Source organism: Gobio gobio, assembly GCF_949357685.1.
Source record: "Gobio gobio genome assembly, chromosome: 13".
NCBI lineage: Eukaryota > Metazoa > Chordata > Actinopteri > Cypriniformes > Gobionidae > Gobio > Gobio gobio.
Genome location: NC_137106.1, coordinates 22,478,606 through 22,504,545, shown reverse-complemented (window position 1 = coordinate 22,504,545; position 25,940 = coordinate 22,478,606). Strand labels below are relative to the sequence as shown.

Genomic DNA, 25,940 nt, shown 5'->3' with positions numbered 1-25,940 from the left:
CTTTACACTATACGCAAGACAAACCTTACAATTCACTTGAGGAATCTTGTCGTTCCTGTATTTTCAGGACCACTGATGTAAGACCACTTCAGAGATAACTATGCACAATGGAACAAGAAAGGCACTCTGGGAAGAAACTTAAGTGTTTTTGACTGACAGCCAGTCTGGTGTGTATAATTACATAAAGGTGCACGTTTCAACTTGAGAGGGGAAAAAAGCTCAATGCCGTTTTATTCTACAGCTGCACCATGATGGGGTGTGTACAGTAGTGTCACGTTAAGCGTTCTCTCCATAAACACCTCATTCTTTAATTGCCAGTTAACCTGATCATTTCTAGCGCTGCTAAATTCAAGCAGGTTAATTACTAGATTTGAGTCATATGCAAGACGAGGAGGCTTTCATGCCAGAGTCAGTATCTGGTTTCAACTAACAGCTGAGGATGGAAAAAATGATGAAGGATCAGTTAACGTTCTCTACCTGACAGAGACAGCCTTAGGGAACTTAAGGTGCCTACACCATATTAGATACATTAGATACAGAAACTACTGCAAATACAACAAAACAGAGTGGACAAACAAAACAAACTCTAAAAGTAATGTCACCACAACATCATGGCAGATAATAACAGGATGACACTGGACCTGTAATTGCATCATAACTGAAAATTACCTGCCTGAAGTAAATTATTGATGGACATGTATCCATATCGCAACGCCAGCAAGGTGTTGGTTGAAAGACTAACCTATATTCTACGCCAAAGCCCTTTGAAAACAAAAAGACCATTACAGAAGACAAAAAATTCTATAAAATGGAGTAAAATCAGAGCAAAAAGTGTGAAAGGAAGAGCGAAAAGACAACGTTTTGGATTTCACAATGAGGAAATATGGGAGTGTTGGTTATGCTGGCCTCCAAAACTTCAATACTCAACATTCAAATGGCATTTTCCACTGTAAAATCAGGACAACAAAGATAACCTTGACACCTTCATACTTTGTTACTCCACTGGAACATCCACTAAAAATGGCGGTTTGGCTTCATGAGGTCATGGTGCAACTGGTCAGGATAGTTGGAAAGTTTCATAGAAACTTTCCTGAGCTCATTTCCTCTGTTGCCGTGTGGAACAATGCCTGAACGGTAAAGTAGGACAGGCCTTTGGCTCTGGGGCTGTCCAACCCCCAGCTGGCTTCAGCATTACGAGCCAGTGCAACACATGATGATTATCTATATATTGGGAGTGGACGTTGCCATTCAGAATGGTTGAGACACAAATCGTCTAAACTGATCTCAAAAACAACATGAAATCAAAGTGAACCTCATTTACTTCCTTACATAAATGTTCCTGCTTATATAGATATCATATTATATATATATATATATATTGATATGATATGATATGATATGATATGATATGATATGATATGATATGATATGATATGATATGATATGATATGATATGATATGATATGATATGATATGATATGATATGATATGATATGATATGATATGATATGATATGATAAGATAAGATAAGATAAGATAAGATATGATAATATGATATGATATGATAAGTGCATGTTATTTTATGGGAAACATTTTCTTAGTTAACTATGCAATTTTCCTCACATCTGATGCTATGTTTCTGCTTACCACCATCATAACCTAACATGATTCCATCTAATCACATCCTGATTGATAAAACCAAGTTACTTCCTGCAGTTCCATTTAAAATGCGTCACATTACAGGGGTCAAATGTCCTTCGAATGTAGTTTCATGTTTTTAAATTATAAAATGTTTTTATATTAAGTATTTAGGTACAGATATTGAATAAACAAATGTAAAATAACACTGCATATTCTTCACTGTATAAATTAAATATAATTAATCTATGTAAAAGCTACAAAAGTGATTTAAAACAGATAATGCACAGACCCAGTATAAATTATACACATCCGCTTTCTTTCTCAATTGTTTACGCTCATGTAAGCCATAAGTGACTGCGTTTACAAAAAGAGTCAGGCATTTTGCCATAATTTGGCCTGTATGTGTCCTCTCAAGCACAAATAGACTAGAAAAAAACGGAATTTGGTGTTCGCGTCCTTCCTGTACTGCTCTGTGTGTGCACAGAAAACAGTGCGAGAGATCCGATATTGTGTTCTCTTTCGTATCTTCTTGCGCTTGAATGGTTCAAAATGACATGTCCTAAACACATACAAATTATAAACTTTCACTCTTATGATGGTTAAACCTTGCAATTAATCCTAGAATCACGTTCATTTAGAACCTGGTGCCTAGTCTGTACAGATCGCATATCAACTACGATCCCTATACTTGACATCGCACATCCTGTTATGTGATTATCGCGGATGCGCATATCGCAGTATCGATGCCAAACCGATATATTGTGCAGCCCTTAGTGTCAAATCATCCTAAAATGCATCAGTTTCCACAAAAATATTATGCAGCGCAACGGTTCAATACATTGATAATAACAAGAAATGTTTCCTGAGCAAATCAGCATATTAAAATGATGTCACTGAAGACTGGCGTAATGTAAAAAAATATAAAGCATTTACTTTAAATTGTAATATTTCTTAATATTACTGTTTTACTGTATTTTTGATTAAATTAATGGTAGTTCAAAAATATTTGAATTTTAGTGTACTTGAAAGGACTCATAATTAATCCAGGAGGAATAATAGGAGGAATATGGGATTGTATTGACAAAAAATGAATAAATAAAATATGATGAGAAAAAGATAAAGGTAAAGGTAAATAGTGCTCTTCATCCGAGATGAAAGGATGGATGGAGGAAAAGGCTGTGGGGGCCATGGGAGCCCTCTCCAGTAGTAATAAATCAATAACACAGCAGTGATGGAGCTCTGGGATCAGCACACTACTGCCAATCACATTTCTCCAACTGAACATCAAAGAACATCAGCAGCTTCTCCTCAGCCCAGTGAGACAATACCAGAAAACAAATGGACTCAGAAAAGTTAAAAAAAGGATCACTGAGTATGCTCCCTGTGAGGATGTTATTTTGGATTCAAAATTCAAGTAAATATTTGGATTTGATGGGTAGAAAGTCAAAGCAAAATGACCATTCATGCTAACCACAATACATACAGAATTAGAATAGGCCAGGCTCAGATGAATAGAGGTGAGTAACAGGAGTATTCAGTGCCATTGTGTTCCATTTTGAGACTGCAGCCATCACAGATACAGGAATGAGGAAACGCAAGAATACTTCATACGAGAAACCGGAGAATCTGCTACTGGACAATAAACAAATTCATACAGAACGCTTATTTCACTAAACTACGGTTGCAAATCTGGTTATTTTATGAATTCATTTTGTAAATCTGAACAGATCCCCAGATGGGTTCCTTGGAAGGAGTTCAGATTTTTCTTTTTTTATTATTTATAAAATGTATAAATCAGATTATGTATTTAATTTTTTTACATTTTAATTGTGTTACTTTATGCGCAAACTAGGGGTTAGGGCTGTAATCTCCCAGTCGATTAGTCGATTATTAGTCGATACGTTCTGGCTCGACCAAATTTCTGATTGGTCGATTTTTTGCCGCGTTCATTTCATTAGTTTTGCTGCGTTCATTTAATCAGTTTTGCCGCGCCGCGTTCATTTCATCAGGTGGAAAGCACTAATTGCTAATGGGGGTGTTTTCAGAGCAGCCCTGTTTCACAGGTAACAGTCTGCCTTCAGAACACCCCCATTGTTTCCACTTCTTTTGGATTAGCCCAACCCACTGGAGAAGAGAAGTCTCTCGCGTGTCCTTTGTTTTTCATTCCCCGCTGGCTCAAACGCACACCCATAGCGGTAAACTTGAGGAACGCCCATCAACATACACATGAGGGGAAGCGTCACAACACCGCGCTAAGTGGATCTGTACTGTCAGTTTTGTCGCGTTCATTTAATCAGTTTTGCCGAGCCACGTTCATTTCATTACTTTTGCTGCGTTCATTTCATCAGTTTTGCCGCGCCGCGTTCATTTCATCAGGTGGAAAGCACTAATTGCTAATGGGGGTGTTTTCAGAGCACCCCTGTTTCACTGGTAACAGTCTGTCTTCAGAACACCCCCATTGTTTCCACTTCTTTTGGATTAGCCCAACCCACTGGAGAAGAGAGACAGATTGAAGAAGGCTAGTTTTCTTGTATATTATTTATTTAATTGTGAGCGTTTTTTCTGCTCTTGATCTGGCTTGTTAATAAATATTCCCTTTTTATTAAAGTGGACGTGCCTTTTGTGTTTAAGAGTAAAAGCTTTAAGTTAATAGTCCTGTTCGAGCTGCACAGAGCGGCTGAAATGAGTGTCTGTCAGTTATTATAATACATATGACAAAAACAATTGTCTAAATTATGTTGCATATTCCTCAAAAGTTCTTGTGATGATATCTAGTTGACAACACATAAGTACTATATTTTCGGAAGTCATAGGCTATGATATTGCGCAGGTGCACGTGATGCAACGCTGTCAGAGCCGTCAGACTCGTGTGTCAGACTCATTTCAGAGCAAAATAATCAGCTCAAAAACTATTTAATATACTGCAAATAGCCTACTAGTTTTTTATGTTTATTTATAATTAATTTAGGCAGACAACAAGGCTACCAAGTACTGCACACAGTGTGCAGCTTATTCATTTAAAGTTTTTTTTTTCCTAACGTCATTTTAGTCGATTTTTAGTCGAAAATTTCAGGACTTCAGTCGACCAAGATTTTCTTTGGTTGATTACAGCCCTACTAGGGGTGTCACAATATATATTGTATTGACAATAAGTGATATTTAAATTTCTTTAATAATAAGCATGCTTAAATTACAAATACAATAATATTATAAATAATCTGTTGGATTTTACTGAAAGTTTTTTTTTTATTTACATTGAAAGCGACAATATCATTACTGTAAATCCACAACAATAAATGTAGTGAAAATCTGACAGTGACAGACATAAATATCTTATTTTGCAAACATGAATATACGTGTGTGTACGTTTTCAAAAAGCTGCTAATATCTCAAACAGCAAAAGATACATATCTTCAAACAAGGCGCAATTTTCTCAAAACAATATAAACAAAACCAAAACTGTTTGTAGAAATATTTAAAATGTGTTCTTGCATCTGAAATGTACAAAATGCATGAAGTTGCTCTGAAATCAGATATTTAATAGTCTTCAAAGTTTGCACATTTGTGATGGTTTTTTATTAATAGTTTTGAGAAATGCGTTTTCAGTATGTAGCAACTAGGACTTCTAATTTTTACTTTTTCTCATTTTACACTGGAGAAAATTGAAACAAATGTGCCCATGGTCATGATTGAAACGTATGCTGGTGTCAAAAGGGACTGATCAATGGTCATGGTGGTCCTCTCCTCTGTTACAGTGACCCATAATGCAGGTTTGCCTGAGGGTTATTCACGGAATATGCAATGGAGAAACCCACAAATGATCAATATCTAATTCACCAGACCCGATCATGCCACATATTCATCCTGAGCTGTGGTTATTATTTAGACTTTGGCATAGCTTAATTTAAATTGCTCATGTAGAAAAAGTCATGCCCGTTTGTGTTATTGAAAGTGAAGGTCAATTTTACCTAATTTGTGGCCCCATTTCTATCTGTACTCAGTGGCCCAGTGTTCTATATTCACTCTCCTGTGGAGTAAACCACATGCTGACAACAGCTCTGTACATGAACACACACCCACATGGTAGATAGATTTAAAATAAGCCCAATCCACAGAGCTCCTGTCCAAACACTGAAGGCAACATTAGAACCCAAACGGTTCTTTATATATTGTCAGAATGGCATGTTTTCAAAAACTCCAAATATACTGCATATGTAGTCATAACTTTGCTCTTTAGGTAAAAAATCCTTAATGTGGGGAATGTTGGGAGTCATAAAAGCTGGAAACCACATAAAGACCAAGACGTCACATAGTGTTCACAAACATAGAGCATAAATATCAAACGCTAACAAGTGAACAAACTGTACACAAAGAGCCCAGGTGAGCACTGCTGCTATGTGACACGGTCACATGTGATGTCATCACTTCCTGTTAGCAGAAATCTTATTGCCTTTGTGATCTCTCTACAATGCACTATAAGACCACAAGAACAACAAAGCATAATACATAGGTTTTTGTAGTTGAGGTAAATTTTTAAAATGAAGAACTCATAATTAAAGGATCCAACCCCAAATCCCTGAACAAAACAAAAAGACAAATGGCTTAGGGAAAGGGAAACCTAAATCCTACAGGCTCTGCATGTGCGTGGACACCCCAGATTTCCCTACCCATTGACTCAGAGGGCAACAGCAGGGACAGAAGGGAGAGAAAGAGAGGCATTCCAGACTCCCTGGCAACTTCAATTGACCTAGAGAGCCATACCACCTCCCTCTTTACCCCAATTCTTTATTAAATAAAGGCAGCCTAGTGGAACCTCCCCCACTTCTGTCCCATTCCACAGAGGTAAAGTGACCGCCACAGCATCTGGACCAAATCTGCATAGATGTTCAGATCACGGCACCTCAGGACCAAAAACTACACCAAAGTGGAGGAGAATAAGACTTCTCGGCTTGACCAAGAGGAGGGGGGTTAGGCGGGCTTCAATCATTACCTTTTAAAGACAGTTTGATCTTTGACCAGTGGCCCACAGAGGACATGTTTGCTACATGTGTCACATTCAGAAGCAACAGATGTCCTTCAAAAGACAGGAGGAAGGCTAGAGTTCCTCCATATGGCAGGTTTATAAAAAGAGAAACCTTCAGTCTGGAGTTATCTTGAGCAAAAACAAGGGGCGACATTAATCAACAATAGACACACAGATCTCCCTTAAAACAATACAGACTCAGCCATGACCCGATTTATGCCTAAACAAGCATCATATAAAATGAGTGCTATGTCCTTAAGCAACAATCGGATGATACATAATATGTAATGGCAACAAAAAACATAGGGTACCAAACTTAGGGTTGTCTCGTCAGAACGATTAACTTTGTGTACTGTTGAATGAATAGCCAGAATTGCAAAAAAATACTAATTTAGCCTATTCATGAAGCAACAAGTTTGTCACATAACTAGTACATTTCCCATCATTCTCTGAGGCAGATATCGTAAGATAACATACATAGATAAAGCATTAATTACACACCTAACATAATGTCTTCCATGTTAATTAGGAGTTTGTCCAGCTACGAATTACACAGTTGCACTAGGAAAGCCATAAAAAGCACAGCGTAGCAAAGCATCATGGAGGTAATGAAATTCAAGGTACATGTTTTATGCTGTGCAAAGCGTTGCGAGTATAAAGCCGCGTTTCCACCGCAGGAACTTTACCCCGGAACCAGGAACTTTGGGGGGGAACTCGGTGTGTTTCGACCGCAGGAACCAGGGTCTAAATGAAGTTCCGGGTAAATATTTCCCCCTCCAAACGGCCCTGCTTGCGAGGTGGGACTTTTGAAAGGTTCGCGAACTTTCGGGGGTGGGACTTGGGCGCTGAACATGCTGATTGGTTGAGCTCTCGCAGCTATTTTTTTTTTCCACCGCCATATTTACAAGTCTTTTGCGAGGTGAGTTCTGTGGGTTTTGCGTTCAGTAAATATTTTTTTTGCAACAATGGAGTTCAACAATAAATTCGACCGATGGACCGACGACGAGGTTCAGGCTTTATTGAGCATATATGCGGAGGAGGACATCCAGCGGGAACTGGAAACGGCGACCCGTAATGAAAAGGTATAACGTTACCTGAAGATATCGACTCGGTTCCAGTCACACTGGAAAACAGTGCAGAGAGAAATTGAAGAGATTAAGACAAGATTACAAGAAATTAAAGGATCATAACAACCGGAGCGGTTCCGACCGGCGTATCAACAAGTGGTATGACCGCCTGGACGCGTTGTTGGGACACAGACCGTCCTTTTCTAGGGCAGCGGTAACGAAAGACTCGGCTAGTGCGTTGTTGGAAACCATCCAGGAATCCGAGTGGGTTGAAGGTAAATATATCATTTTGGTATCATCTATTAAACTCGTTGCAGTGTTTAAACACGTTGCAGTAACTTTTTTCAACGTGCTTTTCCAGACATAACGAGTGGCCCTGATGAATCGCAGGCAACGAAGACCAGCGTGTTTCCCCCGCGGTCACCAGTACGTTATAAAGCTGACAAAAATGTGTATATATTTAAAAACTGATGTGTAATCCTTAATGGTTTTGTTGTTTTTAATTGTAAACTTAAATTGCCCATGATAAAATTTGCACACTGGGCATTGTTCAAGCTGGGCAAACAATTGTTCATTATTTGTAGTGAAAACACTTTAAATAATTAATTGATGGTTTCTATTGTTTCATGGTTGCCTTGTGTATTAATTTCCATGTGTTTCTGTGCAAGTTTTCTACTTAGGGAAAAGGAAAAAGGACTGTGACTTTTTTGATGCACTGAGGGACATGGAGGAGGCTAACCGGCCGTCCTGCAGCATGGACAAGAACTGACCAATATATGCAGCTGTTACTGGATAGCCAGGCCGAGGAGAGATGAGGAGGCAAGAGCTGGCATTCCACCAGTCAGAAGCGGAAGAAAGCAGAGGGACTTTCAGACCGGGTTTCTGTCTGTTCTTGGACAGTTTGTCCAGTCGTTCAAGAAGTAGCCACAATGACCAGCCGCTTGAATGAAGCATTTGCTCTACCACATTTGTACTTTATATATTGTACGTGTTGGCACAGCTCTTGGACAGGTTACTGAAAAATACACTTTTTTTTTTTATATTGTTGTTTTCACATTTTATATTTTCATTTTATTGTTCTAGTAATTTATTTGTCTTTGCACACTTTTATTTTAATTTTGTAAGAACTAATCTGTCTAAAATAAAGTAAAATGTGTAAAATGTCACTGTGTCTTTAATTTCCACATTCTAACTATATAACCACATTCTAATTGTATTCATATAGTGTAGGAAGCAAATAAAAGGGCTGCTGCTCGCAAGTCTTTCTGAATATGCACATAAACATATCTAGAAAACCCAAATATTATATTTTTAAATGTATAACTATGTGAATGTAGTATAATAACTTATAACCACAACTTAAGTGAAGCCATAAGTGTGGTCCTGCTTCATTTCAAATTTGAGGAAGAAGTCTCTAAAATTATGCATTTAATGAAGCATATTGTAATACTAGTCATGTGAATTTTTTTTTTGTGAATGTTAAGAGATGTTATTGTGATAAAAAATAAAATACTTGCAGTCTAGTACCTAATCTTTCAACTGCTTAATTCAGTCTATTGTTTTCATTCAATTAACTTTTCACACATCTGTCATGACTGAAACCTCATTATCCTTTTATAGAAAATGTTTTGTTTTGGAATTGAGCTATTACAACACATTCAGATTTTGGATTGCCCATCATCCCATTTTGCATTAAAATGGTCAAACCAGGTGAAAGTGCACGTTTAAATAAACAGTGTTGGTAATGTGTGTACATAATCAGCAAAAGCAGCGCTGCTTGCATCACCTACACTTGTTATTGTTGCAGACAGTATCGCGCAAAAGTGATTACTGTCCGTCGGTGACTGGGAGAAGCAGTCGCGCGCATTCCCACGTCACCGGACTAATTTGCCTAATCTCCCCGGTACTTTAGACCGCGGTGGAAACGCAGATTGTAGCAGGTCTGGGGGAGAAAAAGTTCCTGGGAAAAAAGTTCCTGGTACAAATAGTTCCGGGTAATTTCGGTGGAAACGCGGCTTAAGATAAAGTGCAGGGTCTACATACCATTCTGATTGGCTGTGAATTGTGATTGTGTCAGACCCCATTTCTGCAAACAGAAATTTGTCTTGTCTTTTTTGCCAGACAAATTTTGTTGCATCGCACCTGCTCAAGACACAGTGTCGTGCATCCTTTGGACTTAATTTTGTTGCACTAGCAAGTAGGAGTGGGAATCACCAGAGGCCCCACGATACGATATTATCGCAATACTTAAGCCACGATATGCTATTATTGCAATTCTTTTTTTAAATTGCAATATGCTGAGTATTGCAATAACATTAATACGGCCAATATGAATTTTACTTTCACTTTAGATTTAGCCCCAATTCAGGGGCAATTGCTTGAATAGTGGGTTTGTAGTTATTCTTAATGAAAAACCCAACAACAAAACAGTACAATGATAAACTCACTTAAATGAGCGCTTTTACATTTCGCTTTAAAACCAAAACGTCCACCGTCGTCTTGTCATTCAGCTCCTCACTCTCGTGATGAATGATCTGTGCTGCGGCTCTCGTTCGGCTTATGCTGCACATTCAGTTTTTAATTGTAGTGTCTGTACTCTAACTGAACTAAATGATTTTTACAACTATAAATTAAAACGATGGTGGGGACTGTGCCACGTTAGGCAAATCAACACGTGTAACTAACGCATAAACATGGACAGAGAGGTCCGTGGTCAGAAATATGCGAGAATGCACTTCCTGCACATACAGCTATGAGTGATGCGCTGTTTGTGATATTACAGTCTGAAAAAATATTTAAAATTAGTATTATTATTATGTCCCGCGTTATAAGCGCAGAGCTTACGGTAAAAATTCTGCACAATACGAGATGAAATTCCGTTCCTGGTATCAATACAAAATCCCCACACAAAACATTGCGATACTATGCTGTATCGATTTTTCCCCCACCCCTATTAGCAAGTAAAAAAAGAGAGAGATTCTCAGTTACACTTTATTTTAAGTAACAATAATTAACAACATGTACTTACTATAGGGTTAGAGTTGGGATTAGGTTAGGTTAGGGTTAGTTGCATGTAATTATGCACAATATATAGTTATTACGATAGGAACTACATGTAACATTTGTAACAAGGACACTGTAAAATAAAGTGTTACCAGATTCTCATATTGCTTTGTAATAACTTCCAAAGTCATAAGTAGAAAATTCCCAGGAAGGCTTGAAGGCAGCATAATCATAACCGCGTTACCTCGTTAGGATTTTACATTACAGCTTTTCCTGAGCTTGTTCTCCATTCTTTTGCGTGAACATATGATCTCACCAAACACATGAAAACATGCAGTGCCAAAGTCTGTAGTACCAAACGTTCTGGTCTATCCGCTTGGAAATCTATGGACAAGTAACAGTCACTTTTGTGTAGAGAAAATCTTTGAATCTTGTAATCGTAAAGTGCTGGCAGAGATGAGAAAAAGAGAGGAGAAAACAAACTCTAGCTTTAAAACAGTCCAGGGGGCTTTGTTTTTGGGTTTCCCACAGCAGCCAGTCTCTGGAGGGGGTTTCCTGTTTTCAGGGACAAACACACAGGCCATTTAAAGGTAGTGAAAATTAGCAAGTGTATGTTCATGTCTAAGTGGCATTTCGAGCATTAAATGAATCAGGCATTACAAGACACATCCAAAAGAAGTGTTGCATATACATCCTGAAATGAAGCAGATCATGTAGAAATGAAATGAAGTGTCAGACCAAGATGAGTGTTTGAGAAGAGCTCATGCCTCTGAGGCTGTTTAGGTATATGGCAAAAAGGGAAACTGTACACCTCTGGGAACAGCCATGTCATCTCCACTGTACACAAGCAAACAGTAGAACAAAAAGCTAGCAAGCTATCCCAAAGAGACGCCTCCCTTCTTTTAGAGCTACAGTGAAGCGAAACCTGTAAAAACCCGCCAAGAGTGTAAAGAACGGTAATTCAACACATGACTGTCCTCGTTTACAGGGCCTATATGAGGGTTTTTCAAAAATTCAACGAATGAGTCTTAACCACATCCTTTAAGACAGCTAGTGAACTGAATCAACCTGAACAGCTTGTACATGTGGCAACAATGAAGAGGGGTTTTTGCTTTTACAATATTGCACATGAAAGAAAATGGCCAGACTGTTGGGCTAGCTGAAAAGGGCAGGTGTAGGGGGCAACCCTAGAACACAACCCATAAACTACAACAGTTGGCAACTTGGCATGTCATTGTCTGAGACAAACTTTCATCCAGAGCAGTGTGACGCATCATCGAATAAACCATTTTGAGTGCAATATAAAACGAAACAGCTTCGACTGGAACATGATTATAAGTGTTGCGGTCCACTGTAGTTCATTATGCACGGGCCCTGGGCAGATCAGGGACCCGGCAAGGCCACATAGCTCATGTTCAAGCTCTGAAAGGAGTCAGCTTACAGGACCTCATGCTCACAGGACCTCATGCTCACAACGACTTGTTCTTCACACAATAGGCAGGGAGGATCCAACATACTACCCATCCCCTCCCCCAAAGGTCCATTGTTCCCACTGTCTGTAGCGCTGATCTCTGCGGTGGGATGCTTTTTGGTGAGCAAGCAAGCACAGAGTCATTTTAGAGCTAATGAGTGGAGAGCAGAAAGAGTGGGCAGACAGCGAGAGAGAACACTGGGACAGTGAAATGGGCTGTGGCGAGACCCTAACCCATAGTCCCAATGGATTATTATACATTCTCAATTCCTTGATGAAACTGGGGCAAATATGGTCGGTGTAGATTAAATCACCCAATGTGAGAGGTTAGGCTTAAACATAAATCTAGGCTAAGCTGGGAGAATGCATCATTTTGGCACTAGGTATTGAAGACATGTAATCTGGGATCTCTTTCATAACCTACCGTGATAGACAGACCTTTGCTTGATGTGCAAATATTTACAGCGTTCAGATCAAGTCCTTTTACCATCCGGTGCCTATCTGTGGGATCTAAACTTTAAAGGATGTTGTTTTTGATCTCCCCAGGCTGCAGTAGTATATGCGGCAGAAATATGTCCATATGTTTCCCCCAAGAGAACCAATTAAAGGGGTCATGAATTGAGAAATCAACTTTTCATTCAGCCTTTGTTATATAAAAGTTCAGTGTGATATAAGAATATCCTGTAAGCTTGTTGGTCAAAGAAAAGCTTTTATTGACACCAGTCCAAGCAAATGCTCAATCTCAATGTGCCAAGCTGTGACGTCAAGAGTGTGGTGAAACGCCGCCTCAACAGAAGACGAACGCCTGTAACCCCGCCCACCGATTTGTGCATGGCATGTTATAAATAAATAACATAGGCCTACGTGGAGCTAAACCGGATCGAACTTCCAAGCAATAAACATCATGCATAAACTTCATTCGGTTCCAATATTATGAATGTATGGATGAACTTTATTTTTAATGAATATCCAGCTCAGGTGGGCAAGACATTTTGTAAACAAGAGACTGGATTTGCAGACAGGATGAGATTACATGAATGAATGAAGCAAAACACTTATGCGAGTAAAAAATGTTTTTTTTATATGTGATAGTATTGCATTGTTACAGATCATTTGATATCTATTGATTATGTGTACGTGTCTAATTGAACATAACTTACCACAATGTCACAGGGCTCACAAAGCCCAACGTCACGGAGCTATGTGTTTTCCATACGGGCTACCAAAACGTATCACCGGCTATCTTAAAGAGTGAAATAACATTCCTTTCTTGGTGTGCGTTGTTCACTCTCTTGACTTGATATTTGAAGGAAAATACAATCGCGGAAGTTTTGATAATGCCAATTTGTCTGACTCTGCAGTGAGGCTTGTGCGTGCGTGTGTTAGTGATGCATGGTTTGTGGTTATATCCACCGATCGGGCGGGCCAAGTAATAAAAAAATAACATTCCAATTAATTGCGGGTGGATGAGAGATAAATCATTGTGTTTGTTTGATAAAGACATTTTGCGAGCTGTGTGGGCGAATCTTTCCGGTTGCCGCTTTCCCACACGCTTTCAAAACAATTCCTCACGTGTACTCACGGGGGAGTCGAAAGCTCATTATAATATGCAAAGCTTATCCAATCATAGCAGTGGACATTTACTTCAAAGTCTTCAGTGCGGCACGCCCATAAAAAACAGAACGTTCCATGAGAGAGGCTCAAAACCAAGGTAGAAAATAGCCTTTGCCTTATTAATTATGTTTTTGAATGCAAAAACCGTGCAAACGTCATAAGTTGACCTCAGACAACAGTATTTTTTTTTTTTTTTTAAGCCAGTTCATGACCCTTTTAAAGGGTTAGCTTCACCCAAAAATGTTGTTGTTCCAAATCGTTCATCTTCGGAACACAAATGAAGATCTTTTTATGAAATCTGAGAGCTCTCTGACCCCTCCATAGACAGCCTATGAGATTATGAACTTTTTGAAGCGGCAAAGTTGCAAAAAAATCGGAAAACTAATCCATATTAATTGAGGGGTTTAGTCCAAATTTTTCTAAAGAGACACCATCACTTTTTATGATGAACAGATTTAGTTTAGGTGCTTACTCGCATATAACAATTGGCCAGCGAACATAAACAGAAGCTCAGCCAAACTTGAATGACGTGTGAGAACAAACATGCTGCAGTTACACGTAACACGCGATAATGAACCTCATTGGTTACGCAGCACGTTTGAGCTTCAGCAAGAGGTGTGTTCTTGCACGTCATTCAAGTTTGTTGAGTTTCTGTTTATGTTTGCTGATTAATTAATGACAGAATTTTCATTTTTGGGTGAACTAACCATTTAAGACCATCTTTAGTCATTCCCACAAACATGACAAACCAGGCTTAAAATATAGTTTTTCCCCCAAGTAAATTTGAGTGACACCAACTTGAGCAAAACTTGGCATCACAATGGCCAGATGTTGTCTTAAGGCTAAAAAAGTAAGCACACATCTCTTTAACAAGCCATGAGCCATCATTAATTTCTGTGGCACAAACAAGATGGAACAAAAATGCACCAATGTTTAAGGCTTTGTGGTTTTGAAATAGTATGAGCAAAAGTAATAGCAAGACTTGCCTTAGCAAACACCACCAATTAATCACTAAAATCATCTTCCTTTATCACACTCATTTCCTGCGAGGCTGCTACATGAACATGCTTAAACAATATGTGCTATTTTACCCTTCATGTCAACAACCATGTTCCAGTTTATAGATCTTTTATAGAAATGAATGCCATTGTTAGACTTACTCACATGAGTATAAAAGACCAGTCTACAGCCATCTGCTTATCTCACTGGCCTTCTGGGCCATTTCTGTACACAGTGGCTGAGACCCCTGTTGACACTCAGATACAATGTAGTTTATGGCTGAGAGAGAAAGCACTTAGAAAAGAATGACAGTTCATCTCAGATTTCTGTGTTGTGGTGCTCTCAAGTTGAACGCTCCAGTTATTTCTGCAAATCAATCCAAATGAATAGAATGAGGGAGACAACAAATTGATTAGTTCCATTTGTGAATGGTATATTGTAACTAATATTGATTGTGATCATGTAACAGTATAGATATTTGGCATTGACTATTGATATTCAGTAATGTGGTTGGTGTTGGTATCTATGTCACTGGTGGCTTTTCAAAATGATTTTAACAATGCAGTCACAGCAGGTTACATTTGAAACAATTTAAACAGAAGCCAAACTACACAAGGTAAGCACAAAACCTGTGGCTAAACCAATTACATTTTGGGCGAGATATCACATTTGGGCAAACAATGGAAAACATTTTGTTATTTTTACAACTCCATTTTGGTATAATATACACTTTGTATGCAAGTGTTACTAAATGTCGTTTTTGATTGTCAGCCAAATATGGCACTTCAATCCACTGATATGTCAAATAAGGCAACACATTTGCATAGCAGATGGGTAAGCAATGCACTGATGTGTTTTAATGCAAATTTGTTAATAAAAGGAATAAGATACATGCATATTACATGTGGATATAGTACTGCTAGCAAAAAAAACTCAACTGATGCTAAATTCATTGCACTGCACAGTTAAATAGTTATTTTAATTAATTTATTGTCTTTTGAACATTATGTAAAATTCTATAGTAGTCATATAATATATCCAGTTAATAAATTAAAGATTAATTAATTGTAAACTGCAGCTAGCCACAACACTGAGTCACTCGATCCAGTGTCCACCTCATTTCTTATCAAGATGCAGCAACAGCACAGAAGTGTGAAGTGTGTTATGTACTTGTATGTTATGTAATTAGGTTCCAGGGAGTCTGTGAGGAACCACCATAGTGATTCACAGCTTAGAAAGATATTAGAGAGGATACCGAACAAGGAGTGAATGACCCAACGCCTGAATCACTAGAAGAAAACAAGCAGGCCTAATTTGCAGTGAGAGAGCATATGTGTTACAAAAGCATTTCCTTTGGCCATTAGTCGAATATCTTTAGGACAGCATTTCACAGGGTCTTGAGGCTTTCAGTTCTCACATTACAGTGACCCTTCCCCCTCATCTAGACCCCCATAGGTGGGTCTCTGGGGGAGCGATTAACATGGGATAAAACAGCACATCTGGTTCTGATAAGCAGAGCATTGACCCAAATCAGATGCTCAAATGTTGCTTTTCTGAAGTCCATTTCCAGGATCATATGGGACAGTTTCTCTTGGGTTGAGAATGAGCACTTTGTGTGTGTTTTAGACAAGCCACATGAGGAAATTGAGACTGCTGACCAGTATCGAACTACACAGACAACCCAGAGTGTGTATTTACCCCTCAGTGTAAAGAATTTGAATGAATAACCTACGTTTTACCAGGTTGACGCAAAATATCTGACAAATAGCACCTCTTTTACAGTGCTTGGTACTTACGCCAAGATGAGGGCACTTCTGTATGAACACAAACAGCTCAGTTACTTATTACTGAGCCCATTGGGTGACCTATTTAAAAAAAAAAAACACTAAGATGAGCTCCACCCAAGCCAAATATGTGGTTAAGGGGGCCTTCCATCACTGGAGGAGTGTGCACTGTGTGTGTGATTACTACATTCTGACGCTCTGCTAAAAATCTTGCATAATACATAAGAGGTTATTTTAATATCTCAGCTGCTTACTGCAGAGTGTTAATTTAAACAGAACAAAGAAGGGTATTGTCGGATGGCAAAAGTATACGATGGGGCAAAAGAGCAGGACCATCAAAGATGCCCCCCACCAATACTTCAAATAATGGCGAATAAATATATATACACGTTTTTCAGTGACCACGTATAAAAAAAAAAAAAAGATTTCCCAGCGCAATCAGCTGACACACAATCAGTCTTTTTTCACCAAGTTGGGATGGAAAGCAGTGAGATCTGAGAAGGAATGCTTCTGAGACGCTCTGCCAAGAGAAAAGGGGGTCAGATGTGGCAAATGCTTACTCAGATGGTGGGACGGTGCCCAGAACCGACCAAACCAATCAAAAGATTTCAACTCCCAAAACCAACAACATAGTTTTCTGTGAGATCAGAAACTGAGTCAATGATACATTTGGTCTAATATAGTGTTGAGAAAGACTGTCCTTTCATGTCTCCCTGTTTTCTTCACAATAATTACTATCATTATGTCTACAGTCTCTCATAAAAAAACGTATAGACCACCTTCAACTCCATGAGGTCTTGAAAAGAACTCTCACTCTGATATTACCCCAATAAACATCCATATAAAATACTAGCATGTAAATATAAAAGCATGTTCACAAAACATAGTAATATGGTATGTACTCGGATTTTAAAATATGATTTAAAATTCTGGCCAATAAGCTGATAATTATTTCATGTTATGGTCCAAACAAAACAAAAAAAACTTCAGTATTTTGTGTACATACATTCTAAAACATTCTAAAATAAAATGTTTTAAAGGGGTCACGAATTGAGAAATCAACTTTCCCTTGAGCTTTTGATATATAAAAGGCCATCGTTATATAAGAATATCCTGTAAGTTTCAGCGCTGAAAACTTCCTTGTTTGTCAAAGAAAAGCTTTTATTGACAGCTGTGACGTCTGAGTGCAGTGAAACGCCACCTCAGGGCGAACGCCTAATTCTGTTGTGGGTTCGCGCACGCGGTTATAGCCACTGATCAGGCGTAACAAGTATAAAAAATAACATTCCAATTAATTGCGGGTGGATGAGAGATAAATCATTGTGTTTGTTTGATAAAGACATTTTGCGAGCCCTGTGGGCAAATCATTCCAGTTGCCGTATCTCCATATTGGAAGTTTTCAAAACAATCCCTCACGTGGGAGCCGAAGCTCACTATAATATGCAAAACTGTTATCCAATCATAGCAGTGGGCTTTTACTTCCAAGTCAATGCAGCACGCCCATAAAAAACGAACTTTTCAAAACCAGGGTAGAAAATAGCCTATTACTTATTCATTATGATGGTTTTGAATGTAAAAACCACGCAAACATCACAAGTTGACCTCAGACAACAGTATAAAAAAAATAAAAGCCATGACCCCTTTAATGCTACAACTGAATTTAGACATTACAATATTATAATGTAAAGTATGAAAATGGATATTCATTACGAGATTTGCTAAAAATATTGTTTAAAAATGTTATTAGATTACATTTTATAAAATAGTTTTAAAGATTTAAGTTTAGCTTTGGGTGATGGCAAAAGTAATATAAATATAAAAATAAATGTAAATTTCCAATATTAGCTGACATAAATACAAAATCTATTGAAAAAAATATATTATCCATATATTGCGCATCCATAGTATGTACTATGGATAATTCAGGTTGATTGACTAGTTCAACAATCAATTGATCAGTTAGGGAGGTCAAATAGTACATTTTTCTTCATTTTCAAAGGATTTTTGTTCAAATATTAATTAGAAACATGTCTGATTGGTGGCTGGCAGACATGACTCTTAACCATCAAATTATACATGCCATTCATAAGTGACTAGTCATTCAGACAACCCACCAACTAGATGATTTTAAAAATATTCTGCACATCTTTATTGCTTGCCTTCACACAATAACTAAGATCAGAAGTTTAAACAGGCTTGACGTAACAAACTCTTCTATATTAAAGGTCCCGTTTTTCGTGTTTTTGTGAAGCTTTGATTGTGTTTACAGTGTGCAATATAACATGTGTTCATGTTTCGCGTGTAAAAAAACACAGTATTTTTCACACAATTTACTTATCTGTATACCGCTATTTTCACTGTCCTCAAAACGGCTTGAAAGATTTCCCTGTTCTATGAAGTCCCTCCTTCAGAAATACGTAACGAGTTCTGATTGTGCCAGCGGTTCCCGTGTTGTGATTCGACAGCAGCTTAGGGCATGCAGAGCGCACGTTACCGGAAAGGTCACGCCTCTCACCATAACGGGGATGCATGCGCTCAATGATCTCTAAGTACAGCGTCCCTGGGAAAGCCAAACAAAGGTGACTTGACTCCGGGATGAAAATAACAGCGTCTCGACGACATGGCAACAAACAAACTATACGAACGCAACCGAACGCAACACTTCCTATTCTCCACGCGGGAGCAACAAGACCAAGCCCCCTTTTTCGCGTGTTCTTGTGGGCGGAGGTTAGTCGACATACTGCTCTACTGACGTAATTAAAGCAGGAAATACCAGGATGTAGTCCTAACCAGCCGTTCGCTGTAGGCTTTGAAAGGGAACTTCTGTTAAATAAAATATCTCGCTTGGCATTAAACTTTGAGCTTTATAATTTTACAGGTATTATTAATGCTCTAACAGCAACATTACACACTAACTAAAGTTTGAAAAATGGGATCACGAAGAACAGGACCTTTAATAAAATATAAGGCGCACAGCTACCCACAAATCAGTCACATCTGCAGACAGGTTTAATCCTCATGACACCAGAATCCCCACCTTGTGTATTGCAGAGACCAGCCACTGTCTGGCATCTAATACAACCACACACATACACAAAAGCCTCTTAAGCTCTTGCTTTCTAGTGATCATCAGGAAGTACTTTCCCATTGCAACACAACATGGAGGAAGAAATCTTACCTGGTAGTAGTTTTTGATATGTCGGATGACAGTGTTGAGGTTCTGTATTCTTAGGTTGACATCATTGTTGACTTGTTTGTTCACTCGCTGATTCATGGGGCTTGGGTCTCTGTGGACCAAAAGCAACAAGAGAATATTTGAAAATCTTCACATAAGCACAATTTAAATAGGGCTGGGCAGAATGTTCAACAAGCCAGCCAACAACCTAATCAATTAGTGAGAACTAGTTATATCTACCTATCCATTTTCTCTTTACTCCATAAAGTACTATAAGTATAGGTTAGTTTTTTTTTTAAATCCGAAACAAAAACTGTGTGGCAAGAAATGTTATAATATTACTAAGCATTATGTTGCAGTTGGCAAATCGATAAGAAAAAGAAAAAGCCATTAATTATTCCACTTGACTACACTTGGAATCTTTCATTTCTGTTCCCGAATCCTATGTCTCTCTTTTGGTCTATTTTCTGCATTTTATTCACTTCTAATCTATATTTATATCCCTTACTGCGGGAGCGCTGCGTTTCTAAAGTTTAGAAATGCAAACACAGTCATACTGAGAAAAGGCAGTCAACTGACTGGTTTCCATCATTGCATCCAATGATCAAAGTCCAGTGATATGAAAGCCTAACCAATATGAAAGTTTTGTTTGTTTAAAGGGGTGAGAAATCAAATTGGGCTTTTGACATATAATATTGACATATCATTGGGCTTATGACATTGTCTTTGTACCATTACAACAAAAGCAAATGGAACACATTATAATCATTGACACTGTCTACACTGGATACAGTCAGTTTCTGACATACTCTACACACTCGAGGCTGCCGAAAACAGGACAAATGGAAAAATTAAAGAATGTTTGCAAACAGCCTGTTTGTGTCTCTGTACAGACTTCCAAATGATCCCAGCATCTGAAACAAGTGGATGGTTTATTTTAATGGCGTCCCGGATCGCATCAGCGGAGTACGTTTGTTCAGAGCATTTTGTTTTGTAAACGAGGCACAGTAAAATGAAGAGTTTGCAAAGAAACTTTTGTTGAAGGATAAAGCAGCCAACTGTATTGGATCTGACAGCAGCTGCATCACAAACCATAAGTAAATGATTTTGTGATTGTTTTTAAATGACAGTTTATATGGATACTGTTTTCAAAAACTTGTGTGTAATAGCGAGTGGGCGTTGATATTGTTACCTTTGCAATGACTTTACCCAATCATAACAGTGGGTGTTTACTGACAAGCCTTAAAGGAGCCGCCCCTAGAATGAGGGTTGAAAATTGTGTTTTTTGCGCGTGCAAAAAAACAAAACAAAAAAAAAAATCGCATTATAAGTGACCCTGGAGGAACATTAAAATAATTTAAAAAAAAAAACATGTCATGACCCCTTTAAAAGATTTAGCTTATTCAGAACAAATATTTGTTTGTAATGCAAGAAAAAAAAATTCCATATGCAAATTTTAATTAGAAAAAACATTCGGCACATGGCTATTTTTAAAGTTTACTGACCTAATGTGCAGCTGCCTCAAAAACATTGCATTGTTACTTTGCATATAGATTTTTTTTCCTTGCGTCAAAACAACATTTTCCATATTATTCTGACGTAAGTATTTAGGCTTTCATATCACTGGACTGGATCAGTGGACGCAGCGACTGAAGCCAGTGAGTTGAGTGACGCTCAGAGGAGGGTCCTCGTCTTGGCGCGGACAGTTCTTAGGTCCTACATAGACTCTGTTTGTGCGATCCTCATTTACATTTGTTTTGTGAGAATGGCATGCAAATTCTGCCAGCTTGGCCCACAAATTCCCACTTGCTAGTGAAAGAACCTTAAAAGATCAGGGTCAGTTTTCTTTTTTTCTCTGCTGTCTGGCTCAACTGTTTTCTATTGCCTGAAGCAAAGAAGACTGCATTGAGTTTCACTTTTTGTGCCGTTTTTACGACCATAGATATAGCAACTGACAGCATGGTTGGAAAAACAATGATTGTTTGGTAAAAGTCAAGGGAAGACTGATAGGGTGCACAGAGAGGACATCTGCCAGATGGGATGCGTTAGCATATGATCTCATTTGCCAACAGCGATGGTGTTTACCGCATACCTGGTGCATGAAAACACTGGCAAAGGTATCGTTTGCCGCAGGCATACAAGTGTGGGCACATTATAAATGGATGTGGGTGACGAGAAAGAAGCAGTGTGTACATTGTCTTCAGAATTCCACATCTCCACTCATTTGTAATGGTTCAGTGGAAACACAATGGACACCTGAGTCTTCATACTAACAATATACAAGAGCTCATTCTGTTCCAAAGCTCACATATACTGTATATATTAGGCTATGTTCGCACAGCGAGCCTTAGTGCTCAATTCTGATTTATTGCTCTATTGAGAGATATATTATATACCTAACGTCGGGTTGCTCTAGAGTGACGTAAAAGTCATATGAATTCCAATAAGACTGCATTGCAAGACATCTGACCTGTATCGGATTTCCTACAACATATGGAAGTGGCACAAATCCGAACTGGAAAGAACAGATACCATGTGTTTTTTGCCGTTCACACTGACATGACAAAAACAGATCTGAGCCACATTTACCTGCAGTCTGAATGTAGACTTAGTTCATTTCTGGGGCAGAGCTATAATCAACTATATATAATTAGACTGGTTTGGGGTTTACTTGACCCTGATCAGATGCTTCTTTATATTATTTCCATTCTTCTTATCTAACTATTGTTTCTATAGGGAGAGCTTATAGAAGGAGTTATTGCATTAAAAAAACAGGTTGTTGGAGTTGCTGGAGGGGAGGGATTATTGTCCGGTCCTTTACCAATGTACATATCAAAGATGTTATTACAAGGGGATGTTCATGTTTATTTTAAGGATTATGAGGTCATTTGAATAACAATAATAAAAAAAAACACTGTAATATTCCATTAAAAGAAATGTCAGTTTTGATTTCATGGTGACTTTTTGAATTCAGCAGGAAATGTCACATAAGGTAAGCAAAATGGGTGGCAAACGCAGTTTTGTGTTGCCTTTAAGACAACTATAGGAATGAAACTGATGCAGGCAGTCCTCTAAGTGACATGATACGCAGAGAACATGACACCAGGCTACAATAATTTATCGAGGACAGTGACAAGAGTGTCCGAGGACGGCTCATACAGTACATGTGTCGTCTTCCCATTAGACGTGAAAGATCCCCCTCCCTCCTGCCCCCACTTTTATAGAGAAAATATTTCCTTTGTTTGAGGAGGTCTAGTGTTTAAGCCCCTGATTAAGGCAGAGAGGGCGGCAAGGCTGCTTGAGTAAAAGTAGGTTAAAGGACAAAGCTGATGCAGCGGATTTGAGAACTCAGTGGTTTAATAAAGCTCAATCTAGATGTACAAACTTCAGGCGTCAAAAGTATAATGAGCTGCTTTGCATGATACAAATGTTCTTAAAGAAGGGATTTCCTTGTTCATTAGCAACACACACACAAGAGTGCTTCCTAGTCACCTGTTTAGCTGAGGTTAAGCTTGAGCTAACCAAAACTTCCGTGACCTAACGTTCAGTCAAAAGAGGCTAAAATGTGTACTACAAGCTTGCTAACTAATGTAACAAATGACCTTAAAACTCTGGGCAAAGCACAACCCCAAATCAGCCATAGACCCTTTATTAACACACTAATTATACAAGAGGAACAAAACCGATGGAGCGTGAAGATTCGGATTGAGTGTCTGCACAGTTGGATGGCAGGCAGGAAAGGATAGGATGTGGTTTCTAATGAAAAAAAGATAGGCCCACAACAGCTGCTAGATTACAGAATGTACGCACACATATACAGTTCAGTCACTCACATGTGTGTCATTATCTTATGGAGGAAAACACCATCCACTAAGTCCATGAACATGGAGAGCTTGTCTTCTGAACTGGACCCAAGGGGTCCAAAAGTCTTGACCTGTTAAAAAAAAAAAGTAGTAATATCATGACAGGATACATGCACAGCTGCACAATAAAATCAACCATGCTTTCAGTTTCAGAACAGAACTGCAGAGTGTACACAATTTTAGACATATTTGTAAAGAGAAATGTGTATACAAGTCTGTGTAAAGAATAAATATTGTTTGTCAATAGTTTCAGACAGTTAACTCTAAGCCTAAATACAACCGTCTTCTCATTTTTATATGTTGTATTTGTGTTTCTTTCAATGTTATAAAGTATCATGGAACAGACAATCATCAACATGGGAGTGCTGATGATTGTCTAATGTGGGTTAAATTAAATGTTTAGTTCACCCAAAAATAAAATTCTGTCTAAAATATGAATTACTCATGTTGTCCCAAACATGTAAGAGACACGCTCATCTTCGGAACACAAATGAAATTGATGAAATATGAAAGCTTTCTGTCCCTCCATTGACAGCTTACACAACTACCACTTTCAAGCCACAGAAAAGTAGTAAAGACATCATAAAAGTAAATCATGTGACCTCAATTTTTATGAAGCGATGCAAGTGTTTTATTTGCACAAAAAAAAAACACAATTCACCATTTACAAAATTATAATCTCAAATGCACGTGCAAGCAACAACATCTGCTCTCACGTCAACACAACATGTATGTGTCATGGTGCTCTCGTGAACACGCGATGGAGATTCATATTTTTTGAATAAAGAGGTAAATTATATTTTTTGCGCAAACAAAGCCCTTGCATCGTTTCATAAAATTGAGTTTAAACCACTTGGGTCACATTAATTACTTTTATGATGTCTTTACCTTTCTGGGGCTTGAAATTGGTAGTTGCGTAGGCTGTCAATGGAGGGACAGAAAGCTCTCAGATTTCATTAAAAATATCTTAATTTATGTTCCGAAGATGAATGAAATCCTTATGGGTTTGGAATGACCTGAAGGGGAGTAATTTTTCATTTTCATTGTTGGGTGAACTAACCCTTTAAGATAGTGACATAATGTAAGAGTTAGAAACACACTGGCCAGAGAAAGCACAGTCAAACAGGACACAGGGGTCAGGGTAAGGGGGTCATATTTCCGCAGGTTTCACCAAACCCTGTCAACTGTCATTAAACTCTTCATGCATGTACTGTGCACATAAAAACTAATGTTATACTGTTGTGTGTACAGTTTTAAAAACACATCTAACTTATGTTTAACATAATTGGGACGTATTTGGGGGGAAATGTTTATTTGCTACATTACATTTATGGAAAAAAATATATCAATGCAATACTTAAAGGCTATATTACAAATAACTATTATTAATAAAACGTAATTCATATATAATATATATATATATATACATACACACACACACACACACACACACACACACACACACACACACACATTAACATACACATATACATAGCCTACTATATTTACATACACACATACACATATACATATACATATACATATACATATATATATACATATACATATATATATATACATATACATATATATATATATATATACACATATATATACATATACATATATATATATATATATATATATATATATATATATATATATATATATATATATATATGAATGAATTTGCTAAATGGAAAGCATAGTCTCTAGAGATGACAAAAAAAAACAGAAACAAAACATCCAGCCCACGTTAGAATTGCTCAGTTCGGCACTGTCACCGACCGCTAGTGAACAAACTACACAACGCAAATGCAAACTTCGCACACACAGCAGGTGCCATCATGTCTTTGTGACTTACCCAAACCACAAGCGGCGAATCCATGAAGTTAGACATCAGTTCAGACACTGTAATATCCATTTTGGGGGAACAGCACACAAAATACCCACCCAAGAGTTAAAATAGTTTGCAACTTAAAGTGCGTCTAAAGAAATAAATTAAAAACAAAGTGCGTCGGATTCCTCTAAGGCTTTAAGTACTCCACATTACTGTCCGTCGCAGAACAATGCAGAGGACGCGAATTAACTCCATTCTGAAAATAAAAATACATCCCTTGGTTTAAAAAACCTTTAAATGATTTGCAATCCCAAAGTGAAAGGTTACAAACACATAAGTGAAGCGCTACAGTCTGCGCGGACTTGCAGCATTAAAGTTGAACTTCTCGCCATTTACTCTCAGCTATTGCTCGAGTTACTTTGTCGCCGCGTATTCAACCTGTACCCGCAGTCCCGCACAC

General features: G+C 38.1%; 1 protein-coding gene across 2 annotated transcripts in view; it reads right to left on the bottom strand.

The window, feature by feature from the left end:
• Nucleotides 1–25,940, bottom strand: part of ccdc88c (coiled-coil domain containing 88C) — a 71,640-nt gene extending 45,700 nt beyond the window's left edge. For both annotated transcript variants that reach the window (XM_079833325.1, XM_079833326.1), the window contains exons 1-3: nt 25,505–25,940; nt 23,611–23,711; nt 19,781–19,889 (exon numbers count right to left, since the gene is read on the bottom strand). In XM_079833325.1, the coding sequence (XP_079689451.1) occupies nt 19,781–19,889; nt 23,611–23,711; nt 25,505–25,564 (270 nt within the window). In that variant the 5' untranslated portion in view covers nt 25,565–25,940. The remainder of the gene's footprint in view (nt 1–19,780; nt 19,890–23,610; nt 23,712–25,504) is intronic.